Below are 19,699 nucleotides of genomic sequence, written 5' to 3'. Positions count from 1 at the left end.
ACGGGCCGGCCCGGCCAGCAGCGGCAGCAGCAGCAGCAACAGCGGCCGCGGCAGCGGCAGCAGGGCGGCCATGGCGGCGGCGGATGAGACACTGCCCAGCCGGTGACGGGCGCGTAGGCTGGGAACAACTGCAGCTGAGGGCAGTCGGAGGCGGCCGCCGTGGGAACGGAGCTGCCCGGTCGGCAGCAGTGCAGCGGCCGGCAATGACAGCTGCAGGGAACGGCAGCTCCGAGCAGGCGGCGTGGACAGGCTGTGCAGGCGAACCGGCTGGCTCTGGATTGAGGTACGCATGCCCCTGCTCAGCACGGCAGCTTCGATTTCGTTGACTTCCAGACAAAAGTTATCTGGACCAGTGGCAAATCGTTTCCCATGCAAACTCGGCGGAGTTTGTCACAAATTCTCACCCCAAAGCTGACGGTGAGATGCCTCACTCAAAAGTCCGTCTTACCGGACGCCGTCGTCTCACATTTCAAACGGCGCCTCATGGCAGGCTGATTTCAGAACTAGGCTTTGTTTTTCCACTTGCTCTTCTTGAGTCAGACGAATCTGAAATCAGTTTTCACCCATCTTTTATTTTTATTCACCCACCCATAGAGATTAGCACCGCAGTCCACGTGGCATTCCCCCAAGGGCCTCCGGTTCGACCAGGGGGACCCCGACCCGTGTCGTCAGATTGACGACCTACCGGCTCCACCCGCGCTGCCACGGAATGTCCCATCAGCCCTTGGCCGGGAACAATAACGTGCCTGCCGAGCGTCCTACCCACGGCGCCGCGTGCCGGAAAATGGGAATGGGTCTCATTAGTGTTCAATATAGTGCATCAATATGAGATCAAAAGGAAGAAAAAGCCACCCCACGTTCGTCTGAAAATGTCCGTCCTTTGGCGGAATCGGCTAAAGAAACAAGCTGCAACAAGGTTTTGAGGGCGCGCGCTGGCAATCTTGGGGGCAGGAACAGCAATGAGCTGGGTTACAGTTCCGCATAACAGAAAGACGTTGACCGCTGCGCACAGCGCCAGGCGGCGGGCGGCGGACGCGCGAGAATGACCATCCTGCTTCTGAAAGTTTTCACCCGCAAAATTTTGAGGTCGTCCTGCCAATAGATCATCAAATAACTCTCCCAGTTCATCACCATATTCCGGCGCCAGTTCACGCTCCTGTAAATGTTAATCCATTCTTTTCATCAATCTAAAAATAATTCACGTGAAATATCCGCTGACACTGCGTTCCAAACGAACAAAATGATGACCTAAAGAGTTTAAAGGTACTTCTTTCAAATGCGTCATCATGTCGTCCGCTCGTTGGCCGCCAACAAGTGTTAGCCATGCATGTTCAAAATTGTGTTACATACAGCAGTCTTGACAGTGATTTCCTAAGGCGTTCATAGATGCCTCTTTAAGACAGGTTAACCTTTTCGTCCCCTCGTTTCGTCCGCGCGGTGAAATGGCCGGTGGTTTTTTCCATGCAGTTATTTAACACCCAGCTTCGTTCCATTTATTGGCTTCAAATGCAAGCAGGATTGCATCTTCCTGTAGCCTCTCTGGCTTCTGTTCCAGTTAAATTGGTCAAAAAGCAGATAAAACGAAGACAATCTTGCCGTCTCGAAAAGTGGGTCAAAGCTGGTAATTTTGGTTTGGGCATTCATTGTTAATGAACTTATTGTCGGTTTTGTGCCCTCCACACACAATCCCCCTTACAAAGTCTCTGGCTGCGCTCCTGAGCGTAACCATCATCGTTATTATTACCATCAATCGTCTCTTTTCGGGCCATTCCCATCATCTCGGACCACTCGACGTCCATTTGATCATCACTGTGTTTATTGAAAAAGAACTGAAAATGCGAACACAAATCCGAAAGGTGCAGAGGCAAACGTAGGAATCGAAACACATTGCTTGAAGCACGTAAAAGAAAATCGCAAAGTCAGTAAAGGTGTAAGCCATCTGTAACTTGAAGGACGTTTACCATACTCATGCCCGTGAAGTACACCAGTTTTCCACCTGAACTCATGGTTTGTTACTGAGTTTGACGCTAATGAATTGCATCAGGCGTGTCAATTCTTTGTAAATTTTGAGGGTTGGACAGAAGGCCTGACAACCTATCCCAACCGCATTTTTCTCACCGGATTTAGCGCATTTTATATTGATTAAACGCGATGTATGTTTTTAAACTTTGCATCATTTATAACAGTGTCTAATTTAAGCAGCATGGACGTCATGCAGGGTTGGATCCAGGGAGCAGTCACTGGACGCACGCGTCTCTTCTGATCGGCACTTGAAGGCACCACTTAAGAGCCCACCTTAGGGCGCCGATAGCGCTCTTTTATGGCGGTCACGGAATGCGGCACGCACTTTGGTTGTGGGGGACGGGGACGGATACGCAAGGAAAGACTTAGGTCATCCCCATATTCCAGAGCTTTTTACTTTAACCTCCAAAACCATTGCGTGTCTTATGGCGCTAGGCATGTGAAGTTTATTGCATCGTTTATCCGCTTAGCTGTTACTGTTTTTATATTGTGGTGAAAGCAACCATGACTTCTTGTTATGAGAGTGATACGAGACGCCACTAAGCAGAAAGGTCAAAGAAGATAGTCTTTGTGTTGTGATCATCTTTTGCCCAAGTTTTTTTATCCAGCTAAAAACATTGGGGGCCAAGCCAACATTGAGATGCCCAACTCAGCATTGAGGGGGGGGGGGGGGCAGGCCCCCCACAAAACCATACAAATCGGCACCCGTGAATTGCATGTTTGCAATTGCATCACACTGTTTTTTTTCACGACTTCGTTTTTGTTTGCTGGCGTGACGGTGTTGTCGGCTACCCAGGCTCGGTTTGGTTCCGAAGAGGTGTGTGCTGCTGCTGCTGCTGCAACGGCGGAGATCGACGAGTCGGATTTCATCGTCACGTATGAAGAGGAAGATCACGGATGGAGCGTTTCCTGCAAGTGGAATAATGGAAACAGGCCGGGGGCATTGGCAAACACGTTCGCAGAGTACTAAATTGCGCCGGCCGCCCAGGACGAGAACGTAGAAGAGGTGAAGAAGTGGGTAGACAATGGCTGACTGACGCCTTGCAACGAAAGGAAACACGGGCCAGTGCGAGGAACCGTTCCACTGACGGCGGTCATGCAGCCTAACAAGGGCAAGGTGGCAGCCTGTGATGGGCTTTCGAGAGCTGAGCTCGCACCTAGCTGCTCGCACTGCGGATGCTGATGAACGCGCAGATTAACCGCGTGAATGGCGACGAGGAGGCAAAAGGGACGCACTTATTGATCTTTGCAAGGCGTATCTGCAAATTCACGTTCACAGATCATCGTGGACCTACCACGCCGCGTTTTCGGTGACAAACGCTACCGCCTCACCCGGCTCGGCTTTGGACTGAATGCAGCGCCTTATATCCTGAAGGAAGTGGTCGCCGCCGTGTTGGGCCACGACAAAACACTTCGTGAAGCGACGTCGCCATAACTGAGCGACATTTTTGTGAACGGGAGTGTAACTAGTGATCAGTACGTCGAAGCGCAAATGCGTCAGAACGGCTCGAGTACAAGACCGCAGTCCGTGTGAGCGGTAGCGGGGCTCGCGTGCTCGGACCTCATGTCCGCAAGACGGGAGACCAGCTCAACCGGGAACGAGCCAGTGAAGTGGGAGGGGCTGCCGCAGAACCCAACGCGCCGCAGGGTGTTCTCCCTGTGCGGTCGCATGGTCAGTCATCTGGCTGTCTGTAGCTGGCTGAGAGTCGCCGCCTCGTTTGTGAAGAGGAGAGCGAATGTGGTGACGTGAGCAAAGTGCAATCAAGTCAAAGATGCACAGGTTTTAGACGTGATGGGCGAGATGGTGCGCATGCGCGTTGAACGACCAGGATCGCGGTTGATCGGACGTCGCCAGCACCCGAGCCACCGTCTGGGTGGATACCAGCTCCATGGCTCTCGGTGCGGGTCTGGGAGTGGAAGGTGACGTCTTTGAGGACGCCAGCTGGCTACGACGTGAGGACCGCAGTCACATCAACTTAGCAGAGCTGGACGCAGCCCTGAAGGGTTTGAATCTAGCTGTGGCGTGGGATATGAAACTGATCCGCTTGATGACCGACCCACGCGCGGTGTTCTACTGGGTATCCGGCGCGCTGTCGGGGGACGCAACGCTCAAGACGAAGGTGGCCAGTGAATTTCTGATCCGGCGTCGTCTTTAGACCAGCATGTCTATCGCTGAGGAGCATGACCTCAAGTTAGATGTCCCCTTCGTGCCGTCCGCGGAAAACAAGGCCGGTAGTATCACACGAGTGCGGAAGGTGGCTGAAGAAGAGAGAAGATGAAGCTCCGGCCTGTGCGGCAGTCAAAGAAGACACGACGTGCGAAGAGGCAGCGCGCATTCACGGAGTTGGACATCCAGGCACGCTACGCACTCTCTACTTCTGCCGCAGAGTGTCGCCGACAGTGTCTCGGAAGCTGACGCAACGGGTGATGCAACGATGCGTCGCGTGCTAATCCATCGATCCTGCGCCTACAACGTGACTCAGAGGCGAGATGAGCGTCGAGGAAGTTTGACACAGGATGGGCGCAGATGTGGCGCGTGTGCAGGGGGACACTTTCTGAGCAGGATAGCCTGTGGGGCCGCTCGTTTCGTGATTTCGTGACGGAGGCGGCTGATTCACCAGGATGCTTCCAGCATGATTCAGCAGCTAGAACCAGTCTTCTGGGAACAAGGAGCGCCCGAAAAATTGCTCGTCGATAATTGTCCAGTCCCTAAAGCCTCGGCCTTCAGTGAGTTTGAGGAACGGTGGAGCACCGGGAACGTCTTCAGATGTGTCCATAGCCGAGCGTCGATGGCGTCACCGAGAGATGCCATCGGACCGTACAGCAATCGCAGCACGCACTGGCTGCAGTATTCAGGAAGCAGTCTACATCTATAATATCACACCAAAAGATGGTGTCCAGGCAGGCTCCGCCCCAGCAAACACGACGTACCGGTACAAAGTCAAAGTGCGCAGCGTCAACGCATGCGCGACATCAACCACCAGAGCGTGCCCAGAGTGATCTCGTGTCGGTTCAGCATCGGCAACAGAGTGTGGGTGAGAGATCCCAGTAAAAAGTGGAACGTGAAAAGCTTTCCGGGTTCTATAACGCGATTAATTTCAGCGCAAGCAGTGGAAGCGGGTGGGACGCCACGGCATGTTCACGGCCTGCCACACGCCACAGCGGGTGGGTTGGAACGGGCAGCCCCTACGCCGCACTGGGTGGAAGCGGGTGGGACGCCACGGCATGTTCAAGGCGTGCCACACGTCACAGCGGGTGGGTTGGAACGGGCAGCCCCTACGCCGCACTGGGAGTCTGACGATGGCCCGCTGTTGATCCCTGTTCAGCGGAATGGGAGGAACGACGGCAATGGAGGCCCGGGATGAGGAAAAAATATTCGGATGCAAGTGAAGATGACAGAGGAGATGGAAATCCACCACCCAGTGCATGTGAAGAAGGGATAGCAGGAAGAGGGGATAAGAGTGTACGTAAACCGGGTGCAGAGGACGTAGCGTCGGCAGAGAGAGATGTTGTCCAAGATGTCAGTGATGATGTGACCAGAGAAAATGCAGAGGGCATTTTTTTGAGGAGAGGTAGTCGAAGACGCCAGCCCCAAATCATGCGTTCATATGATCGCTAATGATCAGGGAGGAGTATTAGATGGATGTGCAAATGAAGCGTATCAGAAATGATAAGTTGCCACGGCAACGCGATCAGAATAATATCGTTGAACTATACCATGTAACATGATGATTAGTCAGCACAGGGAAAATGAAGATAGCAAGCTCGGGGAATGGTCGGGGGTGAGACTTTTAAAGGGTCGGGTTTCTAAGCTAGGAACGCAGAAAGTTATGCGGGGGGGGGGGGCAGGAGTGGCAAACGGGGGTGTGTGTTAGAACTAGTGCGGAGTATGTTTCTATTGCGTTGTGCCATTTCTCTTTTAAATACGGTACACACCCTGCGTATGAGCCTGAGAATCCACAAGGGATTCCTCGACGTTTTTTTTTGTGCAGTACACGCTGGCCGCTGGCATGAACCCCGGGCATCATTTGTGCAGTGCCCGCTGGCATGGATTCCCGGATGTGCTTTGTCCGGAACCCACTGGTCGCTGGCACGTATTTCCGGGTGTCCTTTGTCGCGTGCGGTACCCGCTTACCGCCGGCATGAACTCCCTGGTGTCCTTTCAGTGGTACCCGTTCGCCGCTGACATGGATTTCCAGGCGTCCTTTCAGTGGCACCCGCTTGCCGCTGGCATTGATCTCCTGATGTTCTTTGTGCGGTACCCGCCTGCCGCTGGCATGAATTCCCGGACGCATCATTGCGGTCATAGGTATGATATAGCCACGAATGACTGATATCTGACGTATCCATTCACGAAGACGAATGCTGGTTTCCGTTTAAGGTCATGCCATTGTACTTTTAGCGACATCTACAGCGGCTGCATCGCTAAATCGCGGTTGGTCACGATTGCGTACAAGTCTCTCCGACGGATGGGCCGGACGAACGGCCACCGTGCCCTAACCATCGGATGCAAAGCGTGCGTACCTAGATGGAAGAATGCATTGTTATGTGCTTGGGCAGTCTGCCATCAGGACGTCTCGCAAAGATCAAACGACTCGTGACGCACGCCTGCGCGCGTTCTCGATGTCGCACCTCCCTGGGCGATAGTGCTGTTACAACCCCACTACATTTGGCACTAGCAAGGTCGCACTGCCGAACACGACAGCCACCGCATTCCTCCGAGCGCGAATCCATCGCCCGAAGTTTTACGGTTCGTCTGAGTCACCCCGCTGACGGTTATCTTGCCATGCCGATGCAAATGTCAATACGAAAGCTCGCCCCAGTCTTCACGGCTATGATGCAACCCACGTGAATTGGGAACTGCTGGCCCAGACATAGCGACATCTTTCTGTAAATAGTTTACAGTTAAGTCCGAAATCCCGTTCCTGACCCTCACCGCAACTGCGGATCACCCCCGTTACGTAAACGCCGCCGTGCGGTTATGTAAGCACCAGCGGTGTGTGATTAACAAGGATCGCGTACGACGTGAGCTGCGGTAAGTTGGCATCCGAGGCTTGGCCCCGGATGAATGGAGCCCTTGCGATAGCAGATTGGCTTTGGCACTCTTGAGTGGCAAAAATGGTAAACTCGCTCATCTTACTTAGTACAGCGAGCACCGGCCATCTCCCTGTGGGCCCCGCCTTTGGGAACGCGTAGTCGGCGGTACGCGAAAAGAAAAGGCCTGCGGATCTTCTGTGTCATCTACCGTTAAATGAGCTGGACTATCAAACAGCCTATCCTTAAATACCAAGGAGGACGGCATGTCACAGCACACCGTTCTGATTCATCTTGCATATAGCTGTCGGCTTTCGCCTCACGCCGTAATGATTCTGCAAGTTTGGGCCTGGGCGTGGGCCCAACGGGAGGCGCGTATGTTTGATGATGGAAAAATGCTGCTCTTTGTCCGCTGTCCATAAGCTGGGCGTGAACAACTCCCGATCTGCCACTGTTCAGCATGCGGACGCCCACTGGACTGAGCGACCGTTGCGAGCGGTGTGAAGTGACACTGTCAATGCCCGCAGCACAGCCGACACGGTCCATCGACCCACCCGGCCAGCCCCACCCAGGTCGAAGGGCACGCCAGACCGTTCCGAGACGCCGCCTCGCGTCGCACCGGCGTCACCGACCGCCAGAGGACGACAGAGCGGCGCCGGTGCTCAGGAGGGACCGGGCCGCGGGAGCGGCTCGGTCCCACCCGAGTTCCGCGCCAGCCGCGCCAGCCGACGTCCCGACAGGCCCAAATACCAGACAGCGCTCGCGCCGTCTTAACAAACAGAGCGCAAGAGCACGCGACCGTCCCGCTGACGTGTATTGACACTGGAATGGTGATGATCGGCGTCGCGGTTCCGAAGCTCGAGAGCGCACCCACTTCGTCTGGCGGCAGCCGGCCCGCCTACTTGGAGACGGCCGGGAATGGGTGGTACTTGTGATAGCTGAGCCATTCCAGGCCGCAGAAGCGGCCGCAACGGTCGAACGAGTCGATCGAGGCGATGTCGGCGCTGCTCAGCTCGAAGTCCAGGATCTCCATGTTCTCCTTGATACGGCTGGGTGTCACTGACTTGGGGATGACGATGTTGCCGCGCTGCAGCTGGTAGCGGATCAGCACCTGCGCCACCGACTTCTTATACTTGTCGGCGATGTTCTTCAGCTTGGGTTCGTCCATCAGCTCCACGTCACTCGGCTTGGCCCAGGGCCTGTGGGCAGGGGATGCGGACCATGATGGCCTTGAGCACGGCAGAGGGGACACACAAGGCACCGCCTCCCGCAGCGGCCATTAACAATGCCGGAAGTGCCCGACATCGCCTGCCCGGCCCATCTGCCCGAGCGTGGAGTAGGTGCGGAGCGGCAGCGCGGTGCCGTCCCCCGACATCGCCTCCTCGGCCCATCTGCCCGAGCGTGGAGTAAGTGCGGGGCGGTAACGCGGTACCATCCCCGACATCGCCTGCCCGGCCCATCTGCCCGAGCGTGGAGTAGGTGCGGAGCGGTACTGTCCCCAACATCGCCTGCCCGGCCCATCTGCCCGAGCGTGGAGTAGGTGCGGAGCGGCAACGCAGTACCAGCAGGGGGAGCCACGGCAGCAGCCATAGCGCGGCTCACCGGTCCGGAGAGCCCAGGGGACTGTAAGCTGTGATGACCACCTCCTTCTGCGCGCAGAACTCCATCAGCTTCTTCTGGGTCAGATACGGGTGGCACTCGACCTGGAGAAAGGGAAATCAGCGGCGCTTGGAGTCGGGCACGCGCGGCGCGCGACACGCACGACACACCGTCGCAGCGATGGGTCGCAGCGCTGCTGACGAGGTGAGCCCCGCCCACGACACGCACGACGCACCGTCGCAGCGATGGGTCGCAGCGTTGCTGACGAGGTGAGCCCGGCCACGACATGGCAGGGCACACCGGTTGGCCCAGCGGTGTAGGTTTGTGTGATCAGATATGACGATTGCTGGGAAATCAGGATCGGCCCAGGGATCTACACAGATTTGGTAGTGATGTGGATTAAATATATTCAAAACAAAAATTAGTGATTTGGCCGGCTAGCGTGAAGACACCAAGCTCACGAAACACTAAATTGGAATTGAAAGTGTCACAGGATTAAGAACAACTTAAGCCGTGCGCTTTTATACACACCATGTTCTTTTAGCCAGGACTTCATCTGTAAATCTAGGGATTACTTGACAAATTCATACACAAAAACTGTCTACCACATCGCCGTCACCAGCACGGCTTGCTTATTGGTCGTGAACGTCGCAGCATACAGAGCACCGCAACGACAAATCACATTACATCGGCATGGACCTAGTTCTATCACCAAGCTGTGAAGGCGTGGCAGCTGCCAGACAACTCCAAACCCTAAGCCCCGGTGGCTCGGCCGCAGCCCGCCGACGGCCGTACCAAGGCATGTGCGCGGCCGCCACCCGCAGGGTCCCCTCGGCAGGGTTCACCGACCGCCCGACCCTCAACCAGAAGTGACCCGTTAATCGGGCCACAGCCTGTGGCCCTTTATTCGAGCCGCCACAGACCGTCCCCCGCTACTCGGGCACACGTGGGAGCCGGCCGGCAACGCGGCCGCGGTGAGTGTTGTAACTCGTGGCACGGCTCGGCACCCCGGCCGGAGTCCACATCACTGGGGCATGTCATAGTATCTTGGGGACAGGGTCTGTTTGTTTGTACACTGCGAAATGTGCCCGCTGGCCGTGCAACTGAGTGATGGTGCTGTCAGTTCTGTCTCCAGCGAGCTCCTATCAGCCCATCCCCACTTAGCAGGCAAACGACCTTCGAAAAAAATGAGAGTCCGGCAGTCGTGAAATGTTTTTTTATGAATTCCTTCACAATGAAAAGTTTTTATTAATTCCTTCCCAGGCAAGCTTGTGCTGTTCGACCCCCGAGCGCGTCTCTGTGTGTGGAGAAGGGGGGCAAGACAGAGGGGGAGGGGGTTACCCATGGACCAGTGCTTGAGATGGGGGTTCCTGAGCGCACGTCCTGAACCCCATCCCCATCCCAAAGGGGCACCTGTCCGCACGTGGCTGACCTGGTTCACACAGACTGGCACTTTAGCCACGGCCAGCACACGCTCCAACTGCTCCTCGTTGAAGTTGGAGACGCCCAGAGACCGCACCAGCTTGGTGGTGACGCCTTCCTCCATCGCCTTCCACGTGTCCACGTAGTCAGCGTCAGAAGGGATAATTTTGCCATCGCTGTCTTTCGGGAAGAGATCGTCTCCCTCCTGCAGCAAAAGGTCACAACCGAGGTCAGAACGACAGACGGGTCAAATGACACACTGGCCAAACCTGCAGACAAGATGGCCCCGAGGAACCAGAACGAGCCGGTCGGGAAAACACAGATCCGATATATGACAGAAGCCAAACAAAGCGAAGCCGGCTCACATAATACATCAATCTTGTGAGTCCTGATAAGGCTGCAACCTGCATGCGTCTTGTCTCTCCTGTGTTGTAACCCACAGACCAGTGTTGAGGTGGGGATCAGGGTCGAGGCAGGATCGTCCCTCACCTTGTACCCCATAGGCCAGTGGATGAGGTAGAGGTCGAGGTACTCGAGGCCGAGGTCTGCTAGCGTCCGCTTCAGGGCCGGTATCACCAGTTCCGGAGCGTGGAAGCTGTTCCAAAGCTGCCGGCGGAGGCTCGCGTCAGTTGCAGGGGCTGGACATCACGTGCGCTGCGCACCGTACTCACACACGCACGCGCACACACGCTTCGGTTAATGGCGTGACAAAACAGCCCATGATTTTAACGGTTTGCCGTGAAATCTGCTCCGCTAAGAACAGATCTATTGCGCCACAACCGTATACAAGAATATCATGTCCCTAGCATAAACAGTTGATACAGAAAAGGTGATAAGAAGCGAAGTGACTTGAACTCGCGCAATACCGGCACACAATGGACAGATGGGTAGGTGAGCTGTAGTGAAACAAAAGCAGAATGCACAGGGGGGTCTTTCTTCACGGCGGCATCTTTAAGCGCGCCGCGATCCGGTTATTTCCGCCGGACTCCGGTTATTTCCGCCGGACTTTTCAAGGCCAACACGGTGGAGACGCCGCCTCAGAGCGCCAGCGGCCACGAAAGCCGACTCGACTCGAACTCGACTTCCGAACCCAACACGAACTCTACACCCGAACCAAGCTCGAACTCGTGGGTACATCGGCTCACTGCCCTCCCAAACTACGGGGGCGAGCGACAGAACGGGCCGGTCCGCCGGGGGGGGGGGGGGGGGCAGGCTACTCAGCCGCGACGTACCTTACTGGTGATGAACATCTCCCGCCGGGCGGGGCTGCTCAAACGCGACGTACCTTACTGGAGATGAACATCTCCCGCCGGGCGGGGCTGCTCAAACGCGACCGACCTTACTGGTGGTGAACACCTCCCGCGGGGCGGGGCTGCTCAAACGCGACCGACCTTACTGGAGATGAACATCTCCCGCGGGGCGGGGCTGCTCAAACGCGACCGACCTTACCGGTGATGAACACCTCCCGCCGGGCGGGGCTGCTCAAACGCGACCGACCTTACTGGTGATGAACATCCCCCGCCGGGCGGGGCTGCCCAAACGCGACGCACCTTGCTGGTGATGAACACCTCCCTCCCTCTTACAGGTGCCGTCCTCGAATTTGTTCTTGAACGCCTCACCGATCTCCTTCTCGTTGCCGTACACCATGGCGCAGTCGATGTGGCGGTAGCCCAGCGTCAGGGCCGTCTCCACAGCCTCGCGCACCTTGCCCGGCTGTGACTGCGGGGAGGTACGGTCACCAGTCAGCGGGCGGCACAGCGCGGTCGCGGTCCCGCACACAGCGGCGGCACGGGTCAGGCCTGCTGGCGGTGCGGTCACCAGTCAGCGGGCGGCACAGCGCGGTCGCGGGCCCGCACACAGCGGCGGCACGGGTCAGGCCTGCTGGCGGTACGGTCACCAGTCAGCGGGCGGCACAGCGCGATCACAGGCCCGTAGACAGAGCGGCGGCATGTGTCAGGGCACCTGGCCTCGCTGCTGCAGGCGGAGAGTGTCGGGCCGGACGGTGAGGTGGGAGCGGGTTGGTCGCGCGAGCTCGAGTAGCGGGGAAGCGAGGTCCGGGACCGTAGTAGTGAGGCCCGGCGCGACAGGTCACAACAGTAGGGCGAGGAATGTAACCGAGAGCTCGGCAACTTACAGCTGGCTGACCGCCAGTTTTGGCGGATTAGACCGTCGCTCGCTTCCTTACATCTTTGCAACGGACCACCGGCGCACGTCCACCACCATGGCGACTGGCACCGCGGATGATCCTACTCTGTTTGCGGCAGGCGATAGCTCGACTAATACCTTGCTGGTAACCAGACTCGAGCCCGATACATTTCGGTCATGATTTGAGTGCTGCCTACAACTGTGCATTCGCTTCCGCAGTCTGCCGAGAGGTGGGCGTAGAACTAGCTCTGTTCCAGCTGCCCTAGCTCTTTAGGCCTAGTTCTGTCGTCGTTGTTATATACAGGGGCCGCCTCCGCGCCACTGCCTTCTGAAGGGTAACATCCTTCCGTAAAACACGTGACGAGACAAGATCATGGGAACCCTGATCGCCACTGAGTGGCCGGACTAGATCAAATGGCGCATATATTTGGGTGCAAGCATTCCGAAAATAAATAACATCATATGAAATAAAACGCAAAAAGTGTCCATACACCACAATATAAACCAATAACAATAACAATATCAATATCAATATCAATATCAATATCAATATCAATATCAATATATATATATATATATATATATATATATATATGTATATATATATATATATATATATATATATATATATATATATATATATATATAGTTCTGTGGGCCAGCAAAAAACATCCACGCCGGGTTTTCTATCAGTGGAAATCAAACTAATGTGCCAAGGACAGGGACTGCATAACATGCCTTGGGCCTTTTGGGCATTATTCCAATGGGCTTGGCAAATGAGATCAATCATTTTTGCCATCACCCTCACCCATCCCCAGCCCAAATGACATCTTACCGATGCATAGCAAAGTTCGATCGAAAATTGGTTTTATATGTAAACGAAGAACCCAAACAAATGAATTGCACGCAGGGGCGTCACCGCGACCTTTGTGGGTCGTGGACAAGCCTGAAAAGGTCTTCATGGTGGACTTGCGTTACAAAGCAGCTTGCCAAATGCATTACGATTTTGACATGTACGCAAATGCTTCGTTACCTTTTACTTCACGATGCGCATATTTCATTGAGACCTCCAGGATGGCGAAATAAGTGACGTTCCCTGGCATTCAACGTTGTCTTTTCCTAAACCGGAGGTGGCTTATCCTACTCAGTGTTTACTCCGTGGCCCTTGGGTGCCGTACAATTCTTCCTCGCATTACAACAAGGAATGATGCTATGGCTACAAAAATTTACGCACCATGCATAACAGGTATTGCCGGAATTGCGCGTGCAAAACGACGTGATCAAAATAAAACATCCGCACAAACGCGGGCTGGCGACTTGCGTATAGGACGAGATGTGACAGGAGGAGCGGTAACTGATATGCATACGAAACTGCGATACGAAGAACTACGCACATCAGGCAATGCTCATCAAGGAACGCGCATCTGCGAGCTGGAGCACCACGAAATATGCCCACGAAATTCTGCACATGTGAAATTTTCCGACATCACGGCTTGTCGGTAAGAGGATTTGGGTCCATACAAAGCCTGCGATACCAAGGTTCCAGCACGAATAAATGCCACACAAAGGTGCAAAACGAAGCTTGCACGGACATTTCGCGATACAAATATTTGCGTCCGAAGACATGCGGTAAGAAAGATTTGTCCGATAGCCTCACTATATATATATATATATATATATATATATATATATATATATATATGTATATATATATATATATTATATATATGTATATATATATGTATATATATGTATATATATATATATATATATATATATATATATATACAAACATCACCGTCATGCATTGCAATCTACGCTGACCGTCAGTTTTGCCATGTGTTGGGATCCACCGTGATTCCCGCAAGACAGCCTTACGCCACCGTTCGAAACACATAGTTTACCTGCTCTGGACGATGTAGGCTCACGACCAAACAATAGCGTGGCAGACCTCCACCTGACTCGGACTTGGGGACAATTGAACATTTATACGAATAACTTTCAGTAAGTGGTAGACAGCCAGTACAAAAAAGGGCTCTAGAGGGACACAACTTTGATCATGCCTGTATGTTACAGCAGAGCCTTCTCCAGTTAAGGGAGCTTACCGATGTCGATTTGTATTTTGGTGAGAGCCCTGCCCCAATGCTGAGTTGGCCCCCAATGTTAGATGGGCCCCTACATTTTTGGCTGGAATATTTAAAAAAAACGTAGGAAAGTGCTGACCATTACACAGATACCATCTTTGATCCTTCGTCTTAGTGGCGTCGCTATGAAAGGTGTAACTGGGTAACTTGTACTCGCAACCTTAATGAGATATACTCAGTTAAGGGGTAACTTTAGATATCGGGGTAAACCATGCCTATAATTTGATTGCTTTTTTGTATTGTCCGTTAAGTGTAAGCCCAGACGCCTTTTTCTCTCAACTTAACGTGATATTGACGCCACTGGTTCTTCGGTCTCGCGGAGACTCTCTTATTCCCAGCGACATTTGGTCCTCTACCAGTGGTAGGCTATGAGCCGAACAATGCTTAACGTTAAGATGAGACCCCCACTTGCGTTGCTGTTGGGTCTCATGAGAGAACAAAACGCAACGAAAGCAAACGCATAAGCAAAGGCTTCGGAGGATTATGCAGTAGAATAGTACATCGTGCAGATTGTGGCGAAAATTCATGGATGTACTCGCGGGCTTGGTCACGATAGACAGCCCGCGCTGCGCAAGGGTTTGAACGCAGGGGCATTGGATAGCTCCCCACCAGTGACCATAATACAGCATTGAGCACATAAGTACACCATAACTGACATTGGACTCCTTCCGATATGAACTGTTCTGTGGTGTGCCTCAAGTCCTGCGTATTCCCACTTCCACTAGTCTGGAAGGCCCAATGGCAGTTTATAACCTTGCTCTTCAAAGGCTTGTGCATCTCGATTCTTGACGCCATCAATGGACCCGGAACAGGGCACCGTTGGCCTGTCCGGTTCAGACGCCCATGCCCCTCCAAACACCAACACGCATGACGGGCCGGCGGCCTTGGCGATGGGCGGAGCTCCGCGCCCGTCCCGAGGTCGTGAGGGCCCCGATAACGCATAGCGCCGGCGCGACGCCGCTGTCGCTAGGGGCCGACCGGCGTCCCCTCCCCATCCCCGCGCGCGGCGCAGGAACCTCTGGCACGGCTCGGGACAGGCTTGGCGCTATGGGAGAGCAGGGCGGCGCAGCGCCTGAATCGTAACAGCTGGCGGGAGACGTGCAGAGCTGCAGACAAGAGGACGAGAAAAGCTGCATCAGTCCAGTTAAACACGGGGCCTGTTACGAGGAGACGCCTCCAGACTCCGCCGCGCCTCAGACACGCACTTATGCGACTGTGCTTCACGAGGAGCGCAACGCCCCAAAACCGGCACACCACGCGCAGCTTTAGACCCACAGCGGGCGCTTCCCAGCGCCGTGCGACGCGGGAATCGTATCCGTAGCCCTCCTCGAATCTGCCGTAATGCTCGCTGTAAAGGCGAGCCTGATTTGAAACGGAACGTTCTGCGTGTTGGTCGTGTGCTGAAGTATTAGTAACTCGATCTTTATTGGGCCCCGTGTTGCGATTTGATCATATTTGCGTAAACTGGCAAAGCAGGCGTGACGGCTCCAGTATTACGCCATGCGTATGATGTAACATCCCACCGAGCTGAACCCGTGGCATGCCGTCAAAGTCTACCGAGCTGAAGCCGTAGTATAATGTGACATTCCACCCAGCTGAAGCCGTAGTATGATGCAACATTCCATCAAGCTGAAGCCGTAGTATAATGTAGCATTCCACCCGAGCTGAAGCCGTACTATGATGTAACATTTCATCGAGCTGAAGCCGCGGGCTTGCTGCTCATCAGCAAAGTGAATGCAGAACAACACAGTAAAGTTAAAGCTTACTACCACGCGCCCAAGCTATGCAGCAGCTTCGCTGCCACAGCCTGCCCAATTAGCCTTGCCTCGCCGCCTCCTGACGCGTGCCCTGATGCGCTCTGTGCTGTGTGATCGCTGTCAAGTCGAATCTCTCGACCGGAGGTCCGGGGAGGGTCCGGCGGCATTCCGTGCCGACCTTCAGACAAACGCCGGCCATTTGTCGCGCCACGTCGCGACGGGCCCGGCGCAGCCACGTGGGGCCGGCGGGCGCGGCGGCGGCCCCACCCGGAGCGTGACACCGCATAGCGGCGCACCGGGCGGCGTGTGCTTACGAGCACGCCGCCACTGCCGCACGCCCTCTAGCATGTTAACTAGGGAGGGGGGGGGGGGGGGCCGGGGGGGCTCAGTCTCACCGGTGAAGTTTCTAGTTCTCTTCCCCTCTACACACTCAGTCGGGGCAAAATCGTGCCAATGGGTGGACTAAGAAGTCATATGAGGATGTGTTCCGTTTATTTCGATAGATTTCCTGCAGTTTTTCCTCCAAGAACAATACAATATCGTGAAACGTTTTAAACAAACCAAAGCGACATCACAATTGTTTTACAACTACGTTCGTTGTGCAGTGCATTTGCGAGCAACACCATGCATTTAGATAAGACAGTGGCAATAGTCTTATTCCTCGTAGAGAAGTCAGGAGGATGGAGAAGTAGATGCGTTGATATTTCGGCAACGCGCCTTCATCGAAACGAATAACAGAAGTAAATTCACTTCTGCTATTGAAATTTACTTCTGCCATTCGCTTCGATAAAGGCATGTGGCCGAAATATCAACGCACCTCTACCGTCCTGGTTTACTACGAGGAATACGGCTATTACTACTGTCTTATATACAAGTGGCTTATGTTCGAGCCGAAGTGGGGCTATGCAGATCTCCCCCAGTCAGGGCCAACTTGGCAGTCTTTAAAGGCTCTGGGTCGCGGCCGCGTCTTCCCGGTTGGCCCACTTGGTAGAACACGGGAGTCGCGATCAGAACACCTGGCTCGAACCCCCAAATTCAAAAAGGAAATGCGCACTGTGACGCGTACGCGAATGGAAACGAAACATCAACGTCTTTCCCAGCAACTTAAACCTTACAACGGCCGGAGAGTTCAGTGGCTAGCACGCTACTTCACTGCGAAACGCATCAAATGAGGACAACAGTCAGAATATGCGCTCCATCCGTCACATCGTATCAGACCGTCGTGATCTGACTGGCCAGTCAGGTCACACGGCGACACGTACCTTCCAGGTTCCGAGCCCGAACATGGGCATCTCGTGGCCGGAGCCCAGCTTGACGGTAGGGAAGGCAGGCTGCGGAGGCGGCGTCATGGTGAGCTGCAACAGAGACCACACCGCGCTGATGATGCCGCCGATCCCGCGAACACGGACGTCTGTATAAGGCAAGGCCAGGTCGCCGACCAATAACCGACATCCGCAAACAACGGTGGCCGTGGCACATGGGCATAGCCTCGTTAACTAGTTTGGTACGCTGGACGGGAATGCAGGGTTAACTCTGCCCCTTAAATACACGAAAGGCGGGCTTCACTCTGGATTAAACCCACCTTCCTCTCAGGCTTTGGGTCGGAGCCTCCCACCCCGAGGCAAGACCGATGTCAACAACTTTCGATAGGGGGGGGGGGGGGAGGATGCGAGGTCCAGAACAATCACAACACTTGAATAAAAATGGGTGAGTAATCAAGCGCGTAACAACTGGCTTTCTCGTAAATGATCACTGGCATACAAATTGTCATGTGCCTTGCGCATCATCACCGTGAGGCATGGGATGAGGAAACCGGGGACGGGGCAGAGGCTGAAACCCACAACTTTCTGAAAACTTAACATTGGCCCTGTCGGCGTGACTGGAAAGAAATAATTTTCTTATATCTCATCTTTCATAATTACAATCCCTCATCCCCTCGCCCTCCTAACGCCATAGCACATCTGGTGCCCCATGCCAGCGGATAAACCTTATCGCAGTTTCGTAGCCTATTGGCACAGTGCATATTTTCCAGACCAACTGGCCACATGATTTATCAGATGACTGTCATATATAAATGCGTGTGTGTGTACAGTGGCAACAACTTCACAATAGATATTTCACGTATTTTCAACTCGCAGCTACACAAGGCCTAGACACCTGATTCCAAGCGCTTTTTGATGTGCCATAAAATCACAATAAAAAGCGTGTTGCTTCGCATCTGCCACGCACCCAGTTCCCATCAACTGACCCATAACTCTACAGAGCGACTCTCAGCGTTGATTATGCGGAGCTAGCGAAGTCGTTAACATTTCCTGCTCATTGGATGGTGACGTCACAAAACCACAAAACCACTGCCAACACAACATACTTGGATAAAACGCTATGAGGCCTGACGGGACTGGACGGGACCATGGCCAACCAAACGAGACCGGATGAAACCACACCAGACGGGATCGGATGGCACCGGATGATACTTTATGGCACCAGCTGGGACCGCGCAGGAACGGACGGGACCGGGCGGGACCGGACGGGACCGGACGAACAGAACTGGACCAGCCAGAAGCGGACAGAATCAGAAGCGACCTGATAAAGCTGAACGTTACCAGACCGGAACAGCCGTGGGCGGACGGCATTAGATGAAGAGGACCGCACCGGACGTGACCGAATGGAGCCGAAAACTTCAGAACGGAACCAGACGAAACAGGATGAAACATGGTGACGCCGGATGGGACCACAGGAACCAGACGGGACAAGACGGGGCTGGACGGAAAGGGGTGGATTTGGACGAGACATTATGGGATCAGATGGTCCCGGGCGAGACCTAGGACCGTGCGGGACTAGATAGAACCTGACAGGAGCAGACAGGACCTGACGCAATAAGACAGGATGAGACGGGGTCGGAAGGCAAGGGACGAGACCAAGGGCGCGTTCAGCCAACGGAAAACTATTCAACGAATAATCATCTCTCCGATAATCATCCGCGGAGATTCCCCATTTTTACTGGGCCGGTCCAGAAATTATCTCCCAGATTAGTCTCCCATGCGCCATCCGCAGCCAACGGTCATAGCTATGCATAGCGAAAACAGATTCTCCGTCTTGACCATGCTCTGAAAGTTCTCCGCGATTCTCTCTCGCTACGGAAAATTATCTGGAATAGCTTTCCATGACGGCAGTGTCAAACGCCATTCAATAAATTTTCCAACATTCCGAATAATTTTCCGAGATTATCTGCCGGCCGAACGCGCCCCAAAAGGAACCCGACGGGACAGAACAGGGTCCGTCAGGGCAGGATCAGAATCCACCGGGACAAGACCGCCCGTCTGGCCCCGTATGGCCTCTTCCGGCTCCACGTGACGTCGTCCGATTCTATACGGTCCCGAGCAGCATCGTATGGTCCAGTCCGATACCGCACTGTTTGGCCTGGTCCCATTCCGCTCCGTCCAAACCTTTCCCATTCTGTTTAAACCCAGTAAGCCTCATCCCGCCCCATCCGTTTCCGTCCGGGACACGGTTTTCTTCGTTTTGTTGCTATTTTTACTTTACAACCAGAACAGGAACAGGAGCTAACGTCAGATC

General features: G+C 54.3%; 1 protein-coding gene across 1 annotated transcript; it reads right to left on the bottom strand.

Annotated features, from left to right (window-relative positions):
• Positions 1-7,840: 7,840 nt before the first annotated feature.
• LOC119092945 (aldo-keto reductase family 1 member B1-like) lies at positions 7,841-17,477 on the bottom strand. Its single transcript, XM_037215843.1, is given in 7 exon segments — positions 7,841-8,255; positions 8,659-8,759; positions 10,088-10,282; positions 10,567-10,683; positions 11,628-11,648; positions 11,650-11,796; positions 17,386-17,477. Coding segments are annotated over 7 exon segments (969 nt in total). The 5' UTR covers positions 17,473-17,477; the 3' UTR covers positions 7,841-7,954.
• Between the last annotated feature and the right edge of the window lie 2,222 nt (positions 17,478-19,699).

This window comes from Pollicipes pollicipes, unplaced genomic scaffold (genome assembly GCF_011947565.3).
Source record: "Pollicipes pollicipes isolate AB1234 unplaced genomic scaffold, Ppol_2.1 Scaffold_3718;HRSCAF=4362_pilon_pilon_pilon, whole genome shotgun sequence".
In the NCBI taxonomy this organism is placed as follows: Eukaryota; Metazoa; Arthropoda; class Thecostraca; order Pollicipedomorpha; family Pollicipedidae; genus Pollicipes; species Pollicipes pollicipes.
This window is presented reverse-complemented; position numbering and strand designations above follow the sequence as displayed.